Below are 23,873 nucleotides of genomic sequence, written 5' to 3'. Positions count from 1 at the left end.
ATGGAATCTGGTGCCATACCCGATGGCAGCATCACCGCATCGTCGTTTTTGCGTGCTGGTTACGAGCCATACCGCGGTCGGTTAGACGGAGTTGCCGGTGAAGGCGCCTGGGTAGCCAAGTACCCCGTCACCGGACAGTGGCTGCAGGTAGCAAGGCATTCGCCTTCATACATAAACTTGTGGTTGTGTGGCGCAATCGGCAGGGTATTCGGTTCATAACCCAGAGGTTCTGGGTTCGAATCCGTTGATGTGCTACCAATCTTATGCCTTTGACTTGTCTCACTTCACTCAGGTGAAAATGAGTACGCATACCTAGCTTCGGTTAGGGCCTTCCCTCAGATAAGACGTTAGATGGAGGTCCCGTGTTTGAGGAGATCCACGCACTCATCGAAAAGAGAAGGGGTCCTTCCCGGTGTGAGTGGATCAAATAAATCTGTCGGGAAATGCAGCTTGTACTGCTGAGTACAAACTTGGTGTGTTTAGCAAAAAGGAGGTTTAGCGGGCATGCAATTCAAACAAACAAACAAACTCAACAATAGTGTTCTCTATATATCATCTCCCGTCGAAAAAGTGACTAGTTCCCGTCAATATCCTCATCAGGTTCGTAAATAATAGTATGATTGGTGTGCGAATTGGCAAAAAATAGTCATAGAGGGTCTTTAATTGAAGACAATCAGAAAATATTTTTTCTGTCCGACGCTTTCGGTAATTCCTAAGTTTCCATCATCAGGGGAACCTGATTGGACTGCAGATTTTCACAACGCCACACTGAGGCCCTTAATGTCGGCAAGGAAATTACTTTCGCGGTTGCGACGTTTGGACTAGGGATGTCATTCATTTGCACAGCCAAACCAATAAATAAGTAAATGCATTTGCTTCTTTGGGAATATCTAAATGTAAAATCAGTAGCCATTGACGAGGCATATTTTCAGCTAATATCTGTAACGGATATAAGAATACAGGTAACTTTGCACTTGCTTTTTATTTCACAATTACTACCATTCAGGTGGATTTAGGGGAAATGAAGCTGGTCACGTGCACCATCATTCAGGGTCGGCCTACTGCCGATCAGTGGGTGACATCATACAAACTTGAGTACAGCACAGATCGGATTATTTGGACGACATATGCCGACAGCAAAGGCTCGGAAATGGTATATACATGTAATGATTCCATTTATATATATTTTATGCCAGATAGATACATATACGGCATATGTGTAAGGTGATTCAGTTCTGTTGCGAATTTCTTTCTTCCGAATCTTTTTATCTGCGCTGTGCATCCGTCTAGCTTCTCCTGATTTCAGCTATTTGAGCAGAATGAATCTGCACACTCACTGCACCGGCCACTGATTTGCAAGGTTATTCCAGTGTGTCAATATCAGGAGATGTCAAGCCCCTCCTGCAGGCATTCTTTACATTTTGGATAGTGGAACTAGATATATTGTTTCGTTACCTTAGTCTGCGCTATTGCCATTGTTAGTCCCTGACGGAATGTACGGAGACTGGTGGGTCATTGCTACTTTTTCTTATCTACTTGAAGTCCACCACAAAACAAGGCTCATGGAGCCACTCATGCGTTTTGGGTTACAGTACTGGATTCTGAAGACAGATGTTTGTTAACCCTCGTCTTTAAAAGATTTATATTGTACCCCACAGGGATTGTACCCTACTGATGAAGATGTAGAGCTGACTTAACTATACTGTAGAAAATTTTAGAAAACGCCCCCATCTAAATTATCATTTTACCTTTCAGGTATTTCCAGGTAACGTCAACAGGAGCCACCCCGTCACAACTGGACAACGCAGTAAATGCCCGTTATTTGCGTTTCTTGCCTCAGTCCTGGCATAACCACATCGCCATGAGGGCGGAGGTTTTTGGCTATTACACCAGTAGGTTTTAACCCGGATGTGCTTAGACATTCTATATGACACCTTTTATTCTTCAATTCTTAAAATTTATTATTTCCCATAATCAACGTAGAATGTATACATTCAAAGAGAAACATTTCAAGGATGTAAAAGAAAAGACACAGGCTCTTTCATGAAACATTTGCATCTCCCACTAAATATCAAATTGTGTATTGAATTTAACATTTATGGAATATAACCAGCCGTGTGACTGCGACACTGATGTGAACGAGTGTTTACAGTATACTTGACTTATTCAGAATTAGATTAAAAACCGTAAACGCGTATTGTAAATCAAGAATAGCACTCTCTGTGTCTATGTTATTTGTTCCCTTTAGATGCAGTTCTCCCAGCCTGTCCTCGTCTACTTGGTATGGAATCTGGTACCATACCTGATGGCAGCATCACTGCATCCTCCACACTTGGTGATATTTTCAAGTCTTACTACGGGCGGTTAAACGGAGTGGCTGGCGGAGGCGCCTGGTTAGCCAAGTACACCACCGTCGGGCAGTGGTTGCAGGTACGTAAATTTAAAAATCATGTTCTGTACAGAAGCTCCCTGTTGGAAAAGTACCCTTTTGTTGTAGATCTCTTCAGCTGGGTGGCAAATCATTGAGCAGTTCTTAGGGCACCAACTTAGCCGACGTTTCGGCAACTCCTCGATCCGTTTTCAATCATCAAAACAGCCTGATTGGACCTCTCCTTGCGGGAATATCACTTTAAATGTTGGCCGGGAATTATTTTTGGCGACGCCTCATAGGGAGAACCTAATAGTGTGCGTCCGTTTGACAGGAGTTCCCAAAATTTCGTAGGCATGTGTGGAATTTTTAGTTGCAGCATCCCTTTAGAGGGGAATAACTCGGGAATGGGTCAACGAATCTTCATGATATTTTGAATGTAAATAGCTTAACAGATACCTTACATGATTAAATGCTAATCTGGCAAATCAGAGGCTAATTTGCATAATTAGTGGGGCAGTTTATAAATACACCGCATTTCATGTTAGAATACTAGAAAATATACCATATGTAACTCAAAGAGAGGGAAGTATTATGCTTGCTATTAAGTATATATCCAATTGACAAAAATTTCCGAAATTCCGCAGCAATTCGTCCGCGCGTGCGCAATTGCACCATCCTTCTGGAAGGGAATAACTCATGAATGGGTTGACGGTCATCGTGATTTTTGATATGTAGATAACTTCGGAGATGCTTTTCATGAATATGGACTATTAATGCAAACCAGGAGCTAATTTGCATCATTAATGAGCAGTTTATTGAGCCACAGTATTTCATAATACTAGGACACTTAAACATGACATGTAACTAGAAAAGAGAGAAATATCGATAGACATCAATTATACAAATTGTTACCTAATTAACATAATTAATGAAACATTGTTATCATAGCGTTAAATGACGAAGATTCCACTCTTACGACATTTGGCAACAACATGTTCGTTAAGTTCAAAATGCAGACGTAAGTAATACAAATCAGGGTCTTATTTACATAAATAATGAGAAAATGCTACAATCGCTTTCTTTGCGAAGACTTTCATACTTTGAACACATTGTTATTTAAATAGAGGAAATGACCAACTGATATATTTTATGAAAATGAGGACCTCATTAGTATAATCAATGAGAAACATTTATAATAGGTAACTCGTCACAAGAGACGGTCTTTCTTGTTAACAGCATTGGCCTTAAAGCATCAATCAAACACAGATACAACACACCTACAACAGCAATCATTAATACTTATAAACAAAAAACCGTTGCCATGGCAACAGTTTTTATAGCCACATTTTTTAAGGTTCTGATGTTTTGACGTAGTATCTTATGTATTGCTGCATGGAGAATATATCCAACTTCAAAGTCAGCAGACGTCAAATGTGGCCTAGTGTCAGCGTATAGACTGTGTCTTCAAGAGATAGTTAGACCTGTTTTCTTGCTTCTCAATTTGCATCGCATTCCAGGTGGATTTATGGGACATGAAGCACGTCATGGGAACCATCACTCAGGGTCTTCTTAACAATTGCCCTCATTGGGTGACGTCGTACAAACTCCAGTACAGCACAGATCGGATTAGTTGGACAACATATGCTGACATCGATGGCTCAGAAATGGTATCTTGAAAATAAAGAAATAAAACTTTTTTTAATCTCCAAAGCAAACAAGTGACCGTAGGTAACATTATAGTCTGTGACGTAATTATGGAATATGTTGGGTATTTTGCTTTCTGTGGTGCGTGACGTTGTGTTTAAATCATATAATGATTACGTTACATGGTATTAAACCTATGAAGCTAGTTAAAGATGTCTTACATATGTCTGCCACGTGTGAAGCACAGTACTGTAGACGTAAACAGCATTATCAGTGTCATACGTGAACGACACCGAATGGGAACAGACAGAAGTTTCTGTGTGTATGGTAAAAACATAATCCCCCTTGATGAAAATTCTCCTTCTGTCCCTGATCATACCCCCTTACTTTTGGTGAGCCAGCCAAGTAGCGATCACAAAACACTACAGCAGCTGAACTAGTGAGTCTCTGTGTGTATGGCAAAGGTATAATCCACATTCATGAAAATATCAATTCTGTCCCTGCTGTTTCCCTGTTACCTTCTGTAAACCAGACGAGTAGCGATCACGAACCAACCAAAACACTACACAACCTATGTCGTATACACCGCTCACACTCCTCCGAGTCCAAAAATAGAAAATGTACTATTTGTTACAGTTTGAGCTTCACACCGAAACTGGCATATTTCTATTTTATACGCCAAAAAATATAATCCCCCTTCATGAAAATTCCCCTTCGATCTTGCTGCTAAATATAGTCCCCCTTCATGAGCCATACTCCTCCTGTCCCTGCTAATTACCTGAAGAGGGGGCAAAAAAAAACGGTTATGAGATAGCACAGCTGTTGTCATATTCCGACGAGGACTACATCTTCTTGGCGAGATCCAATTACCACAAGGCTTAACACGCCATCAAAACGAAGACCTGCGCCACTATACCGGAGGGCGTAGGGGGGAATTCTGAAATTATTACATCCACAATAAAAACAGCTGCCGAAATAAAGTGCATCAATGGTCAATTAAGTGCAGAGGACCTGCCAAACCACATACGAATGCGACAACGGGAACATACAGATACAGCCGCGAACGCGCGTTACACTGACAAAACTAAAGGTCTGTCATACATCACCCGGAGGTTAGTAATACCCTCCGGTCATCAACGAACTGATACGACATATGAATTAGATTTGTCCTGAACATTGTGTACAGCAGTCGCATTTTGACCCGTTGTTTCTTATCTGCGTTTTTAAATCGTCACGGACAGATTTTATACTGAGACTGTTAGGGTATTGGTAGTGATGGAGATCTAGAGATGAACATACTTAAATATAAAGGAGATCAGAAAATACTCTCATCTAAATTATCCGTTTACCCTCCAGGTCTTTCCAGGTAACTTCGACAGAACCTACCCTGTCACAAACCTCCTGGACAACCCAGTTGATGCCCGTTCTGTGCGTTTCGTGGTTCAGGCCTGGCATAATCACATCGCAATGAGGGTGGAGATTGTGGGCTGTAACACTAGTAGGTTTAAATCCTGAAATGTGTCTGAATGTTTTAACATCTTTAAAGAGAATTTCGTACTTAATTTTCCGTACTCAATGTAGACTAACTTTTGATCTCATAAGAATTAGAACAAAAGTGGTCTTTGATAAAATATCACGTCTTTTCCCCAAGAATAATCTTATCTTTAGAATCCATCGAGTTTTGCAAAGGAAGCCCAGAGTTATAAGCGCTGCTATAAAAGGTCAAAAAAAATATTTCTATGCATTCCTATATCTACTCAGCTTAATGACTGGGACCGTAATGTGCAAGGGTGGTCATATCACTTGACGTACTAAGAATATATAAAGACCTATTGTTACAATAGACAAGTATAGTTAGAAATATTTCAAATTTGCCAATAGTTTCACCTTCTTGATCCATCACATCAGTTGCAGCCCCCTTCCCATCCTGTCCACATCTACTTGGGATGGAATCTGGTGCCATACCGGATGGCAGCATCACTGCATCCTCGTTCCACAGTGCTGGTTACGAGCCTTACAACGGGCGATTAAACGGAATCGATGGTGAAGGTGCTTGGGTAGCAAGACACGACACCATCGGGGAATGGTTACAGGTGGGCACACATATTCATAAACCAAACAACCCTGTTTCATATATAAGCTTTAAGTGGAAAAAATACTATTTTCTGTAAGTGCTGTTGGCCCATCTTGAAAACGTTTACCTGGTCGACGTTTTGGTAACTCGTCAACTTCTTTCGTCTTGATCTAAATAACTGTACTACTCCATGCCTCAATAATGTTCTGCTGTTTCAAACGATGTCTAGGCAAATTCTTTGGAGGTTGTGATGCTTTGACTAGGGATTTAGTGTATTTTCTGCATTGAGAATATCTCACTGCAACACCAATATTCGTTATTTTGAAGAATTGAGCTGTTTTCAAACTCAAACCTTGCACTCACCGGAACGTTTGCCTGATTCACTGAGTATTACTAAGCTGTCTCACCCAATCGCTCTGGATATAGGACTTTTATTTAAGTGTGACGTCAGCAATGAGTGGAAGTTTGGTGCGAGTTGGTATCGCCCTTCGTCCCGGTTGCTGAACTATTTTTTCCGACTCAGAAAAACTTTCCTGCTAATCAGTATTCGTGTTATAATTCATGCACATGGAGTATGTCATCAATAGATCTGCCCTTCTTCCTTTTTATTTTACATTCTGTAACAGAAACAACTTGTCTTTCAGGTGAATTTAGGGGAAAAGAAGCCGATCATGGGCACCGTCATACAGGGTCGCCACAGCGAAAACCAATGGGTGACGTCATACAAACTCCAGTACAGTACCTATGGGACCATTTGGGTGACATTTGCCAGCAACAATGGCTCAGACATGGTATCTGAAAAACTAACATACCCGCGTGTCATTTCTAATGATAAACAACTCAACAGAAAGTGACATTAAGCATATTTTTCTGAACAGTTTATATGACAAAGCTTTTTACGTGTTGATTTTGTCTTGGAAAATGCATGGAAAATGTTATTGATAGTGATGAAGATTTATAGCTAAATATACTATACAGAAGAGTAGTAAATTGCCTTAATATCATTCATTCGTTTACCTTTCAGGTCTTTCCAGGCAACGCCGACAGGAGCCTTCCAGTCACGAACTTACTGAACAACCCAGTTGATGCCCGCTACGTACGTTTCGTGCCTCAGACCTGGCATGGTCACATCGCCATGAGGGTTGAGATTGTGGGCTGTAACACAAGTAGGTTTCAATCCGGATGATATGTGCCTTAACTTTTCTAACTACCTGAATCTTTAATCTATTTTTTCCATATAAAAACACACAGTGCAAAACGTTTAAAGATAAACCGTTCATCACGTAAGAATCGGGGCAGATCAGTACGTATTGTTTACGTGCCGTCACCAGACACTTTATTTTGCCAATACTGATATTTAAGCACTTATATGCACTCTTGTGCATATAAGTATCCTTTACGTTAGGTTTAAGCGCTGCTTAAATATCAGTTTTCGTGTCCATATCATTGCATTGTGGGATCGGGAATCTACCGTGTTGGTGGAACAAAGCCCAGATTTAGATGTGCAACTATAAAAGCGGACAAGTATTTCTATAAAGTAAACCAGCCATGTGACTTATACGTATGTACATACATTGTTAATTATGTCGCCTGACTAATACAGAAAAAGAGAAAAAATTGTAGAAAAATGTGGTTAATATGAACTAATATAATTTCATGCAATTCACCCAACACCTACTTTGTCTAATGGTTGAAGTAACAGTACTGAAATAATCGCCGACTCCCTTATGCTTGAAATTTATCTTTATGGTTATCATACGTTCTTTTACTCGGTATCTCTCCCCAGCATTTTGTCTGACCACAAAGCACGTAGAGAATGGAGCTCTGAACTGGGACCTTCCCAAGATCACCTCCTCACCCTTCATCTTTGAGGTCAAGGTCAACAGCAGCGGCAGTGGGTCCGTCCTCATCTTCCTCTACCCGTGGGATGACGACACAACGGAGAACCAGGAAGGGTTTCGCGTTGAGCTCACATCTGGACAGTCCCTGATAGTGAGAACTACAAAGGACGGAGGCAGATATACCGTTGCGAGTTATCATTCAACAGGTAACGTGGTTTGCTAAAGCTTTTTAATTATAGTAATTCATACGTTACCTGTGTTTTATATCTCTGGCTGTGATGTGGGTCTGTATGTAGGTCAACAGCATAACTGTAGAAGCTGTGGATGGATCTTAGTGATATTTGGTTTTCGAGCAGCGGTTGCGGGAACAAAGGTCAAGATCTAAAATAATTCACCTGGCATTTTCCGTCGGTACTGCATCGGGCTGTGTATGTTTGTGCGTGTGTTTGCGGACACCATAACTCGAAAGGCCACAGATAATTATGCATGATATTTGGTGGATGCATAGGTTTGCGCAAATGGGAGACAAGTTCGATAAATTACGACGTCCTAGCGGTGAGTTCTGCAGCGGAACCTCAAATTTGGAGGTGTCAGGTTCGTGATTTCTTTTACTAGTGGATAGGTCTTGGGACAGCGGGTAAAAAGCGTAAGTTTGGGCCCCCTAGTGGCTTGTTTGGAACTGAAGGGAACATTTTCGTTTTGAGATTTGGACATGAATAACTCTAAAAGGGGTCGACGGATTGTCATGATATTTAGCATGTAGATAGCTACGGCGATGCGTTACATAATTATATGCTAATCATGCAAATAATTAGACAATTTGCATGATAGGGAAAGTTTATAAATCAGCTGCATTTCATAATAGGACTCTCAAACATGTGGCATATGTAACTGATAAAGAAATATCAATAGACATTGATTATGCAAATGTTATGCAAATATATACCTAATTTGCATAATTTGTGAGAAAATACTCTAATACCATAGTGCTTAATAATGGTAATTCCATTCTTGCGGAATGTGGAACCTAAGTAAAGGTAAACATTATCGGACCTAAATCATACAAATCAGGGTCTTATTTACATAATTTGTGAAGGAATGCTATAATAGCTTTCTTGCTAAGATAATACTAGTAGAAAAGATGATCAAATGTTAATTTATGCTGGTGATGATAATATTTGCATTAGAATAGAATTGTTTTAAAAACATAATATATTACTCGAAAAGGTTAACATAATTTGGTGAAAGTATCAGGTCGTGGAACTCTAGAATGTTTCTGCATTTTCAAAATGATATTTCTGAATGTGTAGACATGACGTCAGCTGAAAAGTTCCGAAGGTTCTGGATCTGCTGGTCGAAAGGCGGAAGTGTTGGTGTGGGCAGGGCTGGAGAGGCGGAACCCTTTATGAACTGGACAAATCCTCAACTCGTTACTGACATCGGCAAAGTGGGGTACGGGACTTCGGCTATATCTGGAGAATTCATGCTCAACTGTACTCAAGGTTAAAAACTTTTTGATACCACTTCTAATTTTAGTTTTGCTGTTTTGACATTGGTCTATACGAATCTGCGCTCTGAACATCGATTTTGATTTGACGTACCGGATTTTATTTGTTTCACTGAATGTTGTCCACGTTTGTCTTCTAAGTGTTCATTAATGAAATCCTATTCATGGATTTGGGATGTGCCAATTTTGGACTGTTTTGGCATCCGTCTGTCTCGGAAGACAATGGTAGGCAGACAGGGTGGGTTTAAGGCGACCCGTCTGCCTGGCCTGCACTTTTTAAGGTGAAGGAGGGGTGTGCACTTCCTTCTCCACCACCCTCTCGTCCACTGGCGCACTAAGTCCTACAGGGGCAATTGTTTGCAACGTGTAAGCCGGCCCCAGCAGATGCAGGTTTGTTATTTGGAGTTTCCGTCTCCTAGGAGGACTTCCGACCAAGGATGTAAGGGGTTCCTCCTACCCCTGACTCGTGTGTCATGTCGGGTGCGTCATGCCCGAACATGCCCCTATGGCCTGTCACCACAACAAAGGCCTGTCACTGCCACTAGCCGAAGCTATGTACTCATTTACACCTCAGTTAGGTGAGGAAAGTCGTGTAAAGTGCCTTTCCCAAGGGCACAAGATCGGTGACACGGCAAGCGGATTTGAACCCGGGACCTCTCGGGCCTAAGTCAACGCGCTCCCGATCGTGCCACGCGGTCCCACAATTTTGGACTATAAGAAACCAAATGCTATTTGAAAGTCATGACGCAATTTCTCTTCAGATGGATTTCCAGGTGTGTGTTTTGACCCCCCGACCCAAGCCAACACTACCGGGCCCGTGTGCGACTGCCCTTATCTGCTGGGGGAGAACTGCATTTACCCATGCTCTCCGGGGTATCACGCCATTTCCGGTGACGCCAGCATAAAGAGAACATGCAGAACAGATGGATCGTGGACAGAACCGGATATGTTCTGCCAAGGTATGAAATGAAATGAAATTTTAAAAAAACCTCCGTGTGATTATTTGGACTTCCTAATGCCATAAGCCGTAGTCATCACAGAAAGATGTGATCCTCTTTTAATCAATGCCAGATACCCCCTATAGGGGCCATTCGTCGTCTCCATTCTATGTTTTGTTTTGGTCTACAGATATGGATGAGTGCCTCACTCTGAACGGCGGCTGCAGCCAGACCTGCACCAACACTGGGGGAACTTACAACTGTTCCTGTAGTGAAGGGTTTGTACTTGACGGAGACGGACATACCTGTGCTGGTAGATCATCTGACTTTATTTTCAATTTTACCATGCCAGCATTGAAACTTGACTGAACATCCGACAGAAATGATACAGTACACAAAAATTTTTGATAGCTTTGTGTAAAGGTGCGATGGTGACGCGGACTAGCGAACGATAAAGTAGACTTTGAATTGATTAGGAAATTAAGGAGACTTTGTTTGGGAGGATAGAACTTCATAGGGCAACTTTGACTTTAATCAGATCCACAATTAAAGCCGATGTCGCCCAGGACAAGCAAATAACGTGCATGGTGGGTAGGACTGTGCTGCCCTCCGTGATGATGCTATTAACCCAAATAAGTGGCATGATACTAAATGAAATGAAACATGGAATTGCCAACTAACAGTTGCTAATTCGCTACTGGGTATGATTTTGGATCATATGGAACTGTGGGATTAAACAAGAACCTTTTAATACGTTTCTTATTTTTCTAAAGCTTATTTGTTTTCTGGTCCACAGACTTTGATGAGTGCCTCATTAGAAATGGAGGTTGTGGCCAGATCTGTAACAACGCTGTAGGATATTACAGCTGTTCGTGTTGGGAAGGATTCAGCCTAGACGGTTTCTTACATAACTGCAACGGTAGGGCATCTGTTATCTTGAAGTTTCTTCATTTTGTTATTTTATTTCGAACCCATCAACATGGTTTGTTTGTTGGAAATCTAATCAGGGTATCTGGTTGGACAGTTTTTATGCAGCAAACATATATGAGGTTTTAAAACAATTCAAAGAATGGGTGAGTCGATTCTTATATGTTTCAATTTGTTTTTTTTTTTATTCTGCAGATGTTGATGAGTGTTTTACTAAAAATGGCGGCTGTAGTCAGTTCTGTACCAACACTGTAGGAAGTTACATTTGTTCCTGTAGTGAAGGGTTCGTAATGGGCTGGGATGGACATGGCTGCATCGGTAAGTCATCTTTTGTACCGTCTTAGTAGTTTTTCTATCGGACGCTTTTGTGTGATGCGGAATCACTTATCAGTAACCGACATAAGTCTACCGACATACCGAGTTTGGTTGATACACGTCTGCGATGGATTTTATTGAGTTCATACTTCCAACTTTTTTGTACTTATCAGTTGAAAGGTGTCTAACTTTGAGTGATTAACCTCGAATCCCGCATTAAAAGGTGGTAGAACAGAGAATCTAGAACTAAAAAAGTAAAATGTAAAGCCCATGGGACTCAAACGTCTAACGCTAGTGCACCTACATGCTCGTCCTTCTCACAGAACTTTCAACAACAAAATCAACTACAACACAGCAAACTACAGTGCCTACTACATCCCCTGTTGCATCAAGCAGTAGGTTCCAGACCGCACAACAGACCAGCACAGCTCTGATGGACACTTCCACCATGTCCACTACAGACGTGATGCCTACAAGCTCTACAACAACTGCCAAAACGACAACGCGCTTCGTCTTCGGAGGTAAACAAAACTCCAACATGTTTACCGGGTACAATGATCTATGGGATGTAGAAAAGAAACATGTTTTGTCTATGTATCATTTATTTGATGATATGGCAATGGATTATACCTTCCTAGCCAAGAAAAGTAGAAAACGTTTTATTACCTTCGCCAAGAAGATTATATTTTCGGTTAAGGCCTCAGGTTGTGTGCCCTATATGTAGGTCACTGAGAAAGAGAGAAATGTCAATACATATTATTTACGCAAATGAGGACCTCATTTGCATAATGAATGAGAAAAGTTTATAAATCCACTGCAGTGCATGGTAGGACTTTCAAACTTGTCACATATGTAATTGAGAAAGAGAGAAATGTCAATAGACACTTGGCCAAAGCCCCTATCATCATTTACTATTCGGCCAGGTCGGAGTCTGGTGAGAGACTACATGATTTTGGCAAAGCACTCTGAAAGTTGCGCTGGAAAGTATCACAACAATGTACATAAAGTCACCTTCGCCAAGAAGGTTATGTTTTTGGTAGCGTTTGTGGGGAACACACATTCATGCAGTCGTTTGCCATTGTGGTAGGTACTCTTTAGTAATACATGAGTAAGACCTTAAAATACTTTAAAGACGTCTTGAATAAAGCCATGATTATTTGGCGAAGGGATGTGTTCGTGGAACTCTTGTCTTGACAATATTCCGATATCAGCATTTTTTCAGTCAACTGGTTTATTCATTTTACCTCAGATATTGATGGGGAACCATCTGATTATATGGATGATGAAGTTTCCAGCATGTCTCCCATGACCACACTCCCCACACTGCCGCCCAGAACAACCGAGCCGACGCCTCCGCCTCCTGTTTTCACCACCACTCAAGAATCGTCAACCCCGGCGCCATTTCTGATAGAGGTAATAAATAGTACAGATCCTGAATTGATGCTATATTTGTTAACAGTTGTTTTATCTTCAGTAGCTGCTTCTGCATACTACAACTAAATAATACTGGCGATATTTCCTATGGTGATGTAAGATCTGGTTTCTTAAACTGCAGGAGGAGATACCTGTTGTTATCAAGACTCTTAACGAGAAAGTGAGCCGCTTCAGCGGTTCCCTGGACGACCGCAAGGAACTTCTCAGAGGTTCGCTTTTCCGTTTACAATATTGTGAATCTTGTTATGAAGCAAGTGAAGGTCATAAGGGCTGACAACAAACTTTGAAACGTTTTTAATGAAGATATGTTTAATGGGACTTTGTAGTTAGATATAGTTACCGCCAGTGCATTTCCTGACACATAATGTATTCATAGTGCAAGAGAGTCATTCTAGATGTAATAGATTCATTCTTTGGTACAGAAAGGTATAATCCTGATACAGGAACCTCAATAGTTTCTGACCACAAGAAAAATCAAGAAAAATAAGAAAAGGCATTTTTTTGTAGTGTATAAGCAGCCTGCACCTGCAACTAATGTATCAAGTGTTGACTTACTGATTTACTTGTCTTATGCCAAGTGTTAAGAAAACAGAAACAAAACAAAGGCGGCAAAGACACCATGCTTGTCGTTACATCTCCCTATAGGGGATACGACGGTTAATGGTTTTACCCTCTTCAACCTTCAAGTTATCATCAATAGTCTATTGTTTGCCACCATTCACTACATCTACACTTGTATGTAACTGCGTGTTCCATACCAAACATACAGAAGTGACTGACTCAACATCGTCGGTGCTACGAGCTCAGAGCAGTAGCAGGAAGGCCGTTGCTATGGAGACGACCGTTGACCTTTCCTCCGGCGTCACAGACGAGTTAAAGGACCTGATAGACGTCAGGTCTTCAGACCAGTCACCGATGGAGCAGCTGATACTGAAGAAAAGTGGAAAAGAACGTCTGAAATCTCGGGTAGGTGCCCTGTTGATCGGAATCATTGCCAGCTGCAGAAGCAGAAGATATTAAGTAAGAGTTCAGTATGACATTGACTACCAACTGTAAAACAGACACGATCTCACCAAATCAGAAATTTTTCAAAAAGGCATTTGGCTGAGAAAATTTTCCCCACAATACAGGTGATGAGTGAAACGAGAGAGATGCTGCAGCTGATGGATGCGGCAGCAGACAAACTGTTGGAAGAGACACCACCGGAAGTTGAGGGTACGTACATCCGGTCTGACGGTGTGCTCACGGCCGTGAAGAAGAGCATCCCTGATGTCGGCACCGTTCCTATCAGTCAGGATGTCGGCCCCATCGTGTTCACAAAGGAGGACAACCTTCCTGAGGATTCCACCATGAAGGTAAGAAAATATTCCCAAAAATGGGCCGTTGGATACCATCAGATATCGGTCCGCATTCAGCCTTGCTGATACGTCACAATAGCTATTATGTACCCTATTAGTATTACACGGTGTTAACCGATCGATGTGTCAAGTGCTCATTGCTTTTGTGGTCAACAAGATGGAACAACCTTTAACCCGTTGCTTCCACAGGTTGTGGCGTTTGTGGATGATCCATTTGTGTGGAGTGTGGAGAAAGCTGAAGTGACCTCATCAGTAGTCATGGTAACAATCACCAAAGAGAGGGATCTAACTGACGCGTCAAACCTCCAGCCATACATCACCATCGTCGTCAAGCAGAGAGTGCAGTTTGGGACCACGGGTGACACAGAAGAACAGTATCATGACACCCTGCCGACATCATACAGGCAGAACCTTGATGATGCGGGTAGATCCTTCCCTGTCACCAAGGTTCCTAGTCGTAACACCAACATGAAGCATCACGCCATGTACATCGCCAATGCAGGCCAGGTGCCCCTACTTAGATTTTCTGTCGATGACGTCGACACGGAACTGCAGGTTTACTTCCGGTTTCACGACTTCCCAACTGAGGAAGAATACGACTACACAACAGTTGTCAAACCTCCCGAAGTCACTGATTATAACGGTTTCGACATGCCATTTGGCCTCGTCTACTCCAATTTCAACGTTTTAGTTGTTCCGGAGTTCCGGATGGAACGCGGGTGGCTCATGGTTGGTGTGAAGACAAAAGGTAGACATGATCTGTACACTATTATTAGTTTCTTAAAAGGGGCTCAACGCTGCTTATCTATCGTTTCAGATGTTAAAAATGAGCAAAAAATATTATGTTTTAGCTATTGTGAGAAGCTTTGCTTAGTCAGTATCAAGAAATTGATAATACGTTTATTGGAAATTTGTACCCGAGGGCTAATTGCAGTTAACGTGAAATGGACAGAAAATAATGCAGTGAAGTATATCATGTGTTTACTCTAGTTCAAAAGCTAGCTCTAAATTCCAACTTAGTTCGTTCGACTTCTTTTTCTGAGACAGCGAAGGAAGGTATACATTCCTTACAAATGAGCACCAATGTTTCCCAATGTTACTTTGTGGATCAGGAGACCAACCCCATGGTGGTGTGAGGCGGCTCCTGACGTCAGCAGTCCCTCAGACCCCACCCCCTCCAAGTCGTGACGTCATCCCTGCAGGAGTCACACTGCAGACGGCTGCAGTCTCCTGTCTGATGCGGGAAAACGAGAACCAGACGTGGGACAACCGTCGCTGCCAGGTTTTACTGACTTACTGATCTGATAGTATCTTACTAATGAGTTTAACTGGTTAATCCTTAAGCTGTCAAAGTTTCGGCCCAATAAAATGCTGATATTGATGTCAATTGTATGTGACTGATGAAGTGATTCATAGAACATTTTTAAATGAAATGTATTTTCCCCAAGATGACAGAGTTGATGCTGATTGACAAATTTTCATTTTGCTTGGGAGGGACGAGCAAATGTAATTCATTATACAATATATGCTTAAGCCACGCAGAACAATCACTTAGAACACATTTGCCTACATTTCAAAACTCAAGTCGTTGCCCCCAGTGCAAAGATGGATTTGTCAGGTTTGTTTTTGTTAACGAGTTACAGCCGAAGATTGTCATGATACCAGGAATTTACACCCTGTCATAACGGACCGGTCCGGCCTGTCAGCTGAAATATGGGGGTCAACTACAGGTCAAAGCATGCCAAAGGTCATGGGTTTTCGCCAGATTTTAAAAACACACATGCTTCAGTTCTCTCTAGCAGAAAACTCGACCTTTATTATCGAAATTGCCAGGGAAAAATATTTAAGAAATAAGTCAATATTCAGGCTAATGTGGTCCCTCTCCTGCTTTCATCATTCATCATCATCATTCACTAGCACTGGATTTTGTATTTACGATTAAAGAACTGTTGCTGTCCTGGCAACTGATAAACTAACATGTTGTACTATCTGCACCCGGTAGGTTGGGACAGAAACGAACGAGACCACCACTATGTGCACGTGTGACATGACACGACAAAGTGATGGGAAAAGCTCCAGCGTGATTCTGGCAGCGTCTTTCTTTGCGCTTCCACACTTCGTGAACTTCGACAAGTTTGGCAGCAATACTGACAAGTTGTCCACAAATTCGACCGTGTATGGAACAATCGTAACACTGTGGATGATATTTTTGATGTCCCAACTATTAATATTACAGTCAAACATCAGGGTATGTCAGAGCCAATGCTTATGCGATTTTGTTTTCAAAATTCTGCATGATATTCTTAGAAGATTAGCATTAATTTTTACGATAGCTAGTACGTTGAACGTTCTTATCTAAAAGTTTTCCGACCAATGACATCATTATTCGGTGCAATGGGAGCACAAACTGTTTGAGCCATCCATTGTTATAGAAATCCAAATTTTGCCATCCGTGCCTCTACAGAGCCACATCGCTTCACGCACCGCAGTGGCCGACAGCATTGCTCTTGGACAAGCAGCAAAGCTCGCCAAAGTGAAGCCCAGCATAGCGGCTGTTCCCAGAGTCTCCACAATCCCATCGGATGTTCCCGGTGCGGACTACGTCTACGTCGTGTCTGTCCGTACGGGAACCCAGCCTGATGCCGGCACGGCGTCTGTGGTCGGGCTGATGATCACAGGGTCAGAGGGCAGGACAGCCATGGTCACTCTCAACCCGGCAGGCCTGGTGAGAAGTGTTGGTTTATAACTAAACTTTATTGCACGAAATTTGCACATGGTATAATGTATGGCAACGACTATTACACAAAGTAAAAATAGGTGTATGAAATATGACTTGATATCCTAATTAACATAACAATTATATTTCAGCGTCTCTAAACCCGCAAAAGAAAGATATGGTGATCTATAAATGACAAATTCTTTAGTGGGTCAATTTCATAGTTTGATGTGCTGGATTTGTAACAAGATATGACAAAAGTGATGGAGAAATTTCAATGGAGAAAAGCAATAAACACAATTGGGAGAAAAGTAATCACAAATCCAAATGTTTGTAAATTCGATGCTTGTATCTAGATCCTAGCCCGAGGTGGTGACACGTACCACATAATGACGACACCAGCCTCTGTTGGCGAGCTCCAGTCTGTACAGGTCTGGCACGACAGCTCCGGGAAGGGCGCCATGGAGTCACTCTTCATAGACAGCATTAAGGTCTGGGACATGCAGACATCACAAGGGTGGGTAAAGCTCTACAACAGGATCAATTTTTGGCTGTTTGATTTCTCTAGTTTGAGGCTGTGGCTCCAGTTAGAATGCACTATACAACATATAGAGGCTGTGTGTATTCCTCTGTCACTTTTCACTGGAATGTTTTTTTTGTAAAGAAATATCAAAAAATAGATAAGTGTTCATATCAACAAACGCTGCCAATAAATATCTATTGCTGATTTGACAGAAAAAAATTCCCATCGTTTCTGTTTCTAAATAGTGGATGAAACCGGTTGGAAGGAGGATGTGCATTCAGGCTGAGCGTCCATTGGTCATTTGAGATCATGAGCAAATGTAAAATAAAAGATAAGTTTTTTATTGCCTTTTTTGCACAGATTCTGTTTCCCATGTTACACCTGGCTGTCCTCTAGCAAAGGAGACGGTAGGACAATAAGGACATTGAAGGCAGCTCATGGAGAAATGCAGTAAGTCCGGCAGGGTTTCCCTTTACCTTAAAACGGTCGTGATTAAATCATCTGAACTTGCGATTCACTTTGAAAGCGGCAGTCAATGTATAAGAAGGAGATTGAAATAATGTACCAGACAATATAGTATTTATTCATAGAAGCAATTATTCACTCTATCTTGAAATTTGTTTTCCTTTGAGAAATGTTGTTATGTTTACCTTAGGATGTCCGAATACACCCTGCCGACGTTTTCGTACCTTCTGTACGACGACCATCTGCTCTTGTCAGCAGTGTGCAACTCCGGTGTGAGACACTTCAGCCGGGCACAGCGCCTGGTCTGTTGCCTGACGCAGACCACACTGTGGATGGTGGGCAGCGCTATGTGGTACGGGGTCAGACTGGGGGCACACGATGTCATTCTGTTCGACGCAGGAGTCATCACTCTCCGTCTATCAGAACTGATTGGTACTGCAGCAACATCATTCACAGTGTTCCTGCCAGTTTACGCAATCCTCGTGCCGATGTTTCGCAAGCAGCCTCCGCTGGAGGATCATATTCCGCCAGGACCGATAAAAACGCCGACATCTCCATCCATCCGCCGGTTTCCGTACAAGACGGTTGCGTGGATCCTCGCCATCCTGACGTCTGTCTGCAGCAGCTTCTTCGTCATCGTGTACAGTCTGCAGTTTGGAGCCGGGAGAAGCCAGGCCTGGCTGAAGGACTTCGTCCTGGCATTCCTGTTCACTACGTTTGTACTGGAGCCTGTTCAGGTTGGTTTAAGTCATGCATTCTGCATGGTTAACTGAGATGTCACTTTCACGATATGTAACTCTCACAACCTTTGTCATACTGGCACTGTTTTGCAGATTCAACCTCTCTGAGCTGATTACTAGTATTCCATTAGATCAGTAAAATTTGACCTCTTCTGCGTTGCTGCTAGTGCTGCACATTTACTTCCCTATTCGATGCGCTTTGCAGTGCACACGTGGTATGCCACATTTGGGAGAGAAATACCCCAAACCAATATAATACGAGACCCACATACAGACACCATGTATGTGCTACCCATATATATGTCACAGTAGAGATCACGATCCAGTAGAATCGTCGATTCTCCTAGGAGAGATTGCGATTGGAGTTTCTCCTAGGAGAGATCTCGATCGCAATCTGTACTAGCACAATCGGCGATTCTACTAGTACAGATCATGATCGGGATCTCTCCTAGGAGAAACTCCGATCCAAACTCAAATGATGCTAAGATGTAGGAAACAGACTGCAATTGGGATCTGTCCTAGGACAATCGGCGATCTACTAGGACAGATTGCGATCGGGATATCTCCTAGGAAAAAACTCCGATCCAAACTCAAATATTTTTTTAACAATGATTTTATTTAGTATTAATGCAAACCTACTAACTCATTACCAACTACACTCAAGCCTACGTGTGTCACTTCTACAATGTTAACTTCACCGAAGACTACCACACTAGACTCACTTCTGCAACTGTATCTTAAAAACCTGTTGATCACTTAACAATGCTTATTGTTCGTCTGTGAAATGATTCAGTACAAGTCTGACTAGTGAAATGTACTGAATAGGTGTGAAATTGTGATTAATATCTTGAAACTCTGCTTGATCTTTTGACATCTGTTTGACGACTTTACAGTTGTTGTTCTTCCAAAGCCGTGAAATTTGATCACTGACACATTGTTTGATCACCTTTTGGTGTCTTTCACAAATTATAAGATTTTTGCCATTACCTATTCAGAAATTACTTTATCAGAAAACGTACATGAAATTTACCATGAATGATGGTGATGCTATGTACTATAGTGTACATTGAGTTAAGTTGCAGAAGTGGCTCAAGTGTGGTAGTTGGTAATAGTTAGTAGGTTTGCATTAATTCTTAAATTATTATAAAAAATTACAACTGTTTCCTACATCTTAGCATCATTTGAGATAGGATCGGAGTTTCTCCTAGGAGAATCGGCGATTCTACTGGATCGTAATCTCCACTGTGACATATACACGGGGTCAGCAGGACTGTATAAATACAAGTTACTACAAGAAGTGCGTTGGATAACGTTTGGAAGATCAGCTTTAGCAATCTCGTGTTCAGGCAATCTACGAAAACGCTTGTGACTTAACTCCTGTACGCATTTTGCAGATTTTTCTGATCGCTTACACAAAGGCAGTCATCATCGGACCTATAGTCTGGTCTGTGACCGCTTGTGTTCGGGGACTTTTGGGGACGAACCTTTCTGGCACAGGGCGACCTCCAATTGGTGTTATTCAGAAGAGAAGCAGGGATTATGAAGGTACGTCTCTAGAAATTTGATATGCAAGGCTACGACAGACTGTCCCGACCGTAGTGGCCAGTCAGTAAATGTCTCTGCTTTGTTTCAATTCACAAAGTAAGCATGGATTATTACATCATTTCTTACAACCCAAAACGAAAAAATTGTTTGCTGGTGGTATTAACAATTAGCTACAATACCATCATGAACACTGTTGCTTTGAGCAAGGCTGTAAATTGAGATGTCTTTGCATATTAAGCTAACGTCATTGATGGTCTGTACTTCTGATTCAGTTCCCGCTCGGAGAGTTTTGCCGCCAGCCCCGAAGAAAACCGACCATGACCCGAACTGGGTCGAGAAGATGACAAAAGGCAGAAGCATCCTGGTGCTCCTGATGTTTCTCCTCGTCTTCACTGGAAATGCCTTTTACATCGGGATTCTGGGCTTCGATAGACACGCCTACCATGTCAGGACCTCACTGGAGAACACGCTACTATCTGGATATGAGGAGGTACTGTTTGAAAAACTGCCTTTCTCGACCTGACTATTCAAACAGCAATCCGTCTATAAGCATGTTGTACACATGCTTTAAAAAATCACCGCCCTATGTCGTTCTTTTTACTCTATCTTGGTTGGTTGGTTGGTTGGTTGGTTGGTTGGTTGGTTGATTGGTTGGTTGGTTGGTTCGCAGAACACATCAGTATTGTATAACTAGTACAACCAGTATTGTTTGATCCACCACAAAGTATGATATAAAAGACAACAAGAAAACAGAAAGTTCCGAAAATAATTCAACAGCTTGCCTTGTGCATATTTATTGGCGTAAAATTTAATTTTTCGTGTTCCGCCCGGCCGGACCCCGGCTAGGAAATGTGACGTAGGTCTAAGTAAGATACAAGAATTAATTTCCCACCTTCAGGTCGCCACAGCAGACGATGCTTGGAAGTGGCTGTCGTCGGAACTGATGCCGTCCCTCCACCCAGAGCGTGGGTACAGCGGGCAGAAGCTGAGGTGGCTGGACAAACAGTTTCCTGCTGGAACAAACGCATTCCGGATCGGTTCTGTTCGCCTGGAGAGAACCACCGAGTATCCAGGTGAGAAATTATCGCAGATCCCATAGCTTTTTTCTGTTTCCAGTTTAATGTGTAGACTCGTTCCATAGGCTGTTGCACTAACATGAAGACTTATCGGGCTGTCCATTCAATTCCAGATGACCCAATAGACATAGACCTCGAAACCAGTGACCAAAGGCTTTATCCTGCGCTGATGATGACTCTAATCAAAAGAGCTCTTCGCCGACAGAGTGAAGAAAGCTGTTCTTACAACGGGACTGCAAGTATTGTCGACGAAGTCAGGTATATAAAACATGTTTGCATTGTTTGATGTTAATGCACTGCACGAAAAGCGGGATTTACCAATAACAATAAATGCTTGGTAATGGTTGCTTTTGGCATTTGGTGCTTGAGACTAAGATTATGAGACTTATGTAGGATTTATCGCTATTGTTTGGGCAACCAATCCCAGACGTACCTATATCATTTACCTGGCAAATAATGTCGTTATAGCTTAAATGGCAACTGGAGTTAGATATGGAGGGCTCACTCCACAAAAATTTACCAATATCGACAAATACATCCAGAAAATCTATACTGACTTTTTGCGCTGCCCAAAGCAACCATTACCACGTTTACCCGGTATTTATCATCATTGGTAAATCACACTTTTCGTGTAGTGATGATTCCATGGCTTATGGTTTTGTTTATAGGTGGCTTGTTTCTCTGTCCAGGGAAGATCTGTTCGTCATTCATATCATCTTTTTTTCTATGATCTGGATTCATGAAAATTTGTAGTCCAACTTTTATTTGATCATCAAGTATTTGAATGAACTCTTTCTTCTTTTTCAGAAATGGCACTTCGGCGTGCTTGACCACGGTGGACCTGGCACGGGATGCTGATCAGGCTGCTGCAGTGATAGACTTCCTAAAGCAGACCGACTGGATCCTGATGGTTTCAGACACTCTCATTCTCCGGGCCAACTTCTACCACCCTGACGTGAAGCTTTTCAGCAGCGTGGTGTTCAGGCTGCAGTACCTCCCAGGGGGCGCTGCTGAACTCCAGCCCAGTATCCAGACCTTCCGACTGTTCCAGTACCAGACAGCAGACGACTATGTCCAGATGATTTTCCACATCTTGTTCGTCCTTTTCTACATCTACAGCGTCCTTGGTGAGATTTGGAACATACGGAAGAGTGGTCGTGCGTACTTCGTCAATTTCTGGAACATCTTGATCCTGAGCAACATTGGCTTGTCGACAGCCGTCATTGTGACATTCGCACTTCGGTACATCCAGGCAGCTGCTGCACTGCGTGACATACAACAAGCAAAAGGTATATGCTGACAAACTTCCTACCTACATGCTGTCATTTGGGGGAAATCAGAAACCGTTTTTGCATATGTGAAAGGTATCATAAGCTGTTTATTGGTGACGTCTAGAGCTTGTCGAAGTGCCCAGAAATATGTACAGTAACTTTTTCACATATGGAATGTTCACAGGGCTGTTCGGTATCAATGAGTTTGTAGACATCAGTACCGCTGGCCAATGGGACGCTACCTTCAAGGAGGTCATGTCCTTCTCCATCTTCATCAGTACCTTCAGCATCCTGCGGGTTCTCAACTTCTCCAGGGGCGTGGCTACCGTCTACGCTTTGCCTCGCGTACGTAGAACTTCTTGTACATTTCGCTCCAAGATATCAACATTTTAATTATCTCCATGAAAAGTTGAGATATAGTTTTTGGTCTGTTTGTATGTTCGTGTTCCGTTTTTTGTAGTCATTATAACTCAAGTACCTCTTGATGAATTATAATGACATTAAGTATGTGGGTAAGTGTTGGGAAGACAAAGGTCGAGGTCGATTTTAGGACCCCTGCGATGTGACCCTGTATTGGTACTGCAGAAAACATCAATTTCTTTTTTATCTTTTGGTCTGAACGTGCTATGGATTTTTTTTTGTGGCAGAGAGCATGTGATGTAATGAAGAAGTGGTGTATGTTTGGGCACCCTGGCAGTTTGTTCATTCTGTTTAGCCAAAACATTGAAACCAACAATAAGCAGTTGGTGTTTTTTTATACACTTCTAGCTGCTATACAGCGAAGCCTTTGGGTTTGCGGTGTACATGCTGGTTATCATAGTGGCCTACGGCTTCAGTGGGATCTTAATCTTCGGCAAAAACATGGAGACTTTCTCCGCTTAAGAAAACGTCGTACGTGCTATTTGAGATGGGCTTGGGGAGGCCGTTCGTCGGAGTCTTTGCGGAAGATATGAAGGCAGTGGATCGTGTCATGGGACCTCTGTATTATTCTACGTTCGTCATGGTCTTCGTCTTTTACCTGGTCAGACAAAAATCACTTTATTTGAATCAGAATTTTAAAAACAAATATAGATATGTTTTCCGACAGGTAAAATATTGTTTTTGTTGGTGTGTTCTTCTTTTTTCTTT

The 23,873-nt window shown here is 42.1% G+C and overlaps 1 protein-coding gene across 1 annotated transcript; it reads left to right on the top strand.

Annotated features, from left to right (window-relative positions):
- On the top strand, nt 1-23,627 carry LOC118420235. The gene is made up of 31 exons (XM_035826954.1): nt 1-147; nt 1,007-1,071; nt 1,756-1,892; nt 2,249-2,430; nt 5,372-5,513; nt 5,924-6,108; nt 6,734-6,880; nt 7,114-7,255; nt 7,876-8,136; nt 10,566-10,688; nt 11,172-11,294; nt 11,498-11,620; nt 11,941-12,138; nt 12,867-13,030; nt 13,173-13,260; nt 13,821-14,017; nt 14,182-14,406; nt 14,599-15,157; nt 15,522-15,691; nt 16,412-16,657; nt 16,874-17,134; nt 17,482-17,642; nt 18,009-18,098; nt 18,304-18,850; nt 20,248-20,398; nt 20,671-20,888; nt 21,297-21,471; nt 21,588-21,732; nt 22,282-22,763; nt 22,930-23,090; nt 23,514-23,627. Exons 1-31 carry the CDS (start codon nt 1-3, stop codon nt 23,625-23,627), a joined length of 6,129 nt encoding a protein of 2,042 aa, XP_035682847.1.
- Nucleotides 23,628-23,873: the final 246 nt, after the last annotated feature.

Source organism: Branchiostoma floridae, chromosome 7 (assembly GCF_000003815.2).
Source record: "Branchiostoma floridae strain S238N-H82 chromosome 7, Bfl_VNyyK, whole genome shotgun sequence".
In the NCBI taxonomy this organism is placed as follows: Eukaryota; Metazoa; Chordata; class Leptocardii; order Amphioxiformes; family Branchiostomatidae; genus Branchiostoma; species Branchiostoma floridae.
This window is presented reverse-complemented; position numbering and strand designations above follow the sequence as displayed.

Bases quoted from the DNA above. Each gene is read 5' to 3' on its own strand.
- LOC118420235 (XM_035826954.1), top strand. From the start codon at position 1: ATGGAATCTGGTGCCATACCCGATGGCAGCATCACCGCATCGTCGTTT. The intron at 20,889-21,296 runs GTACTGTTTGAA...TCCCACCTTCAG, and splicing joins TACTATCTGGATATGAGGAG to GTCGCCACAGCAGACGATGC. The intron at 21,733-22,281 runs GTATATAAAACA...CTTCTTTTTCAG, and splicing joins AGTATTGTCGACGAAGTCAG to AAATGGCACTTCGGCGTGCT.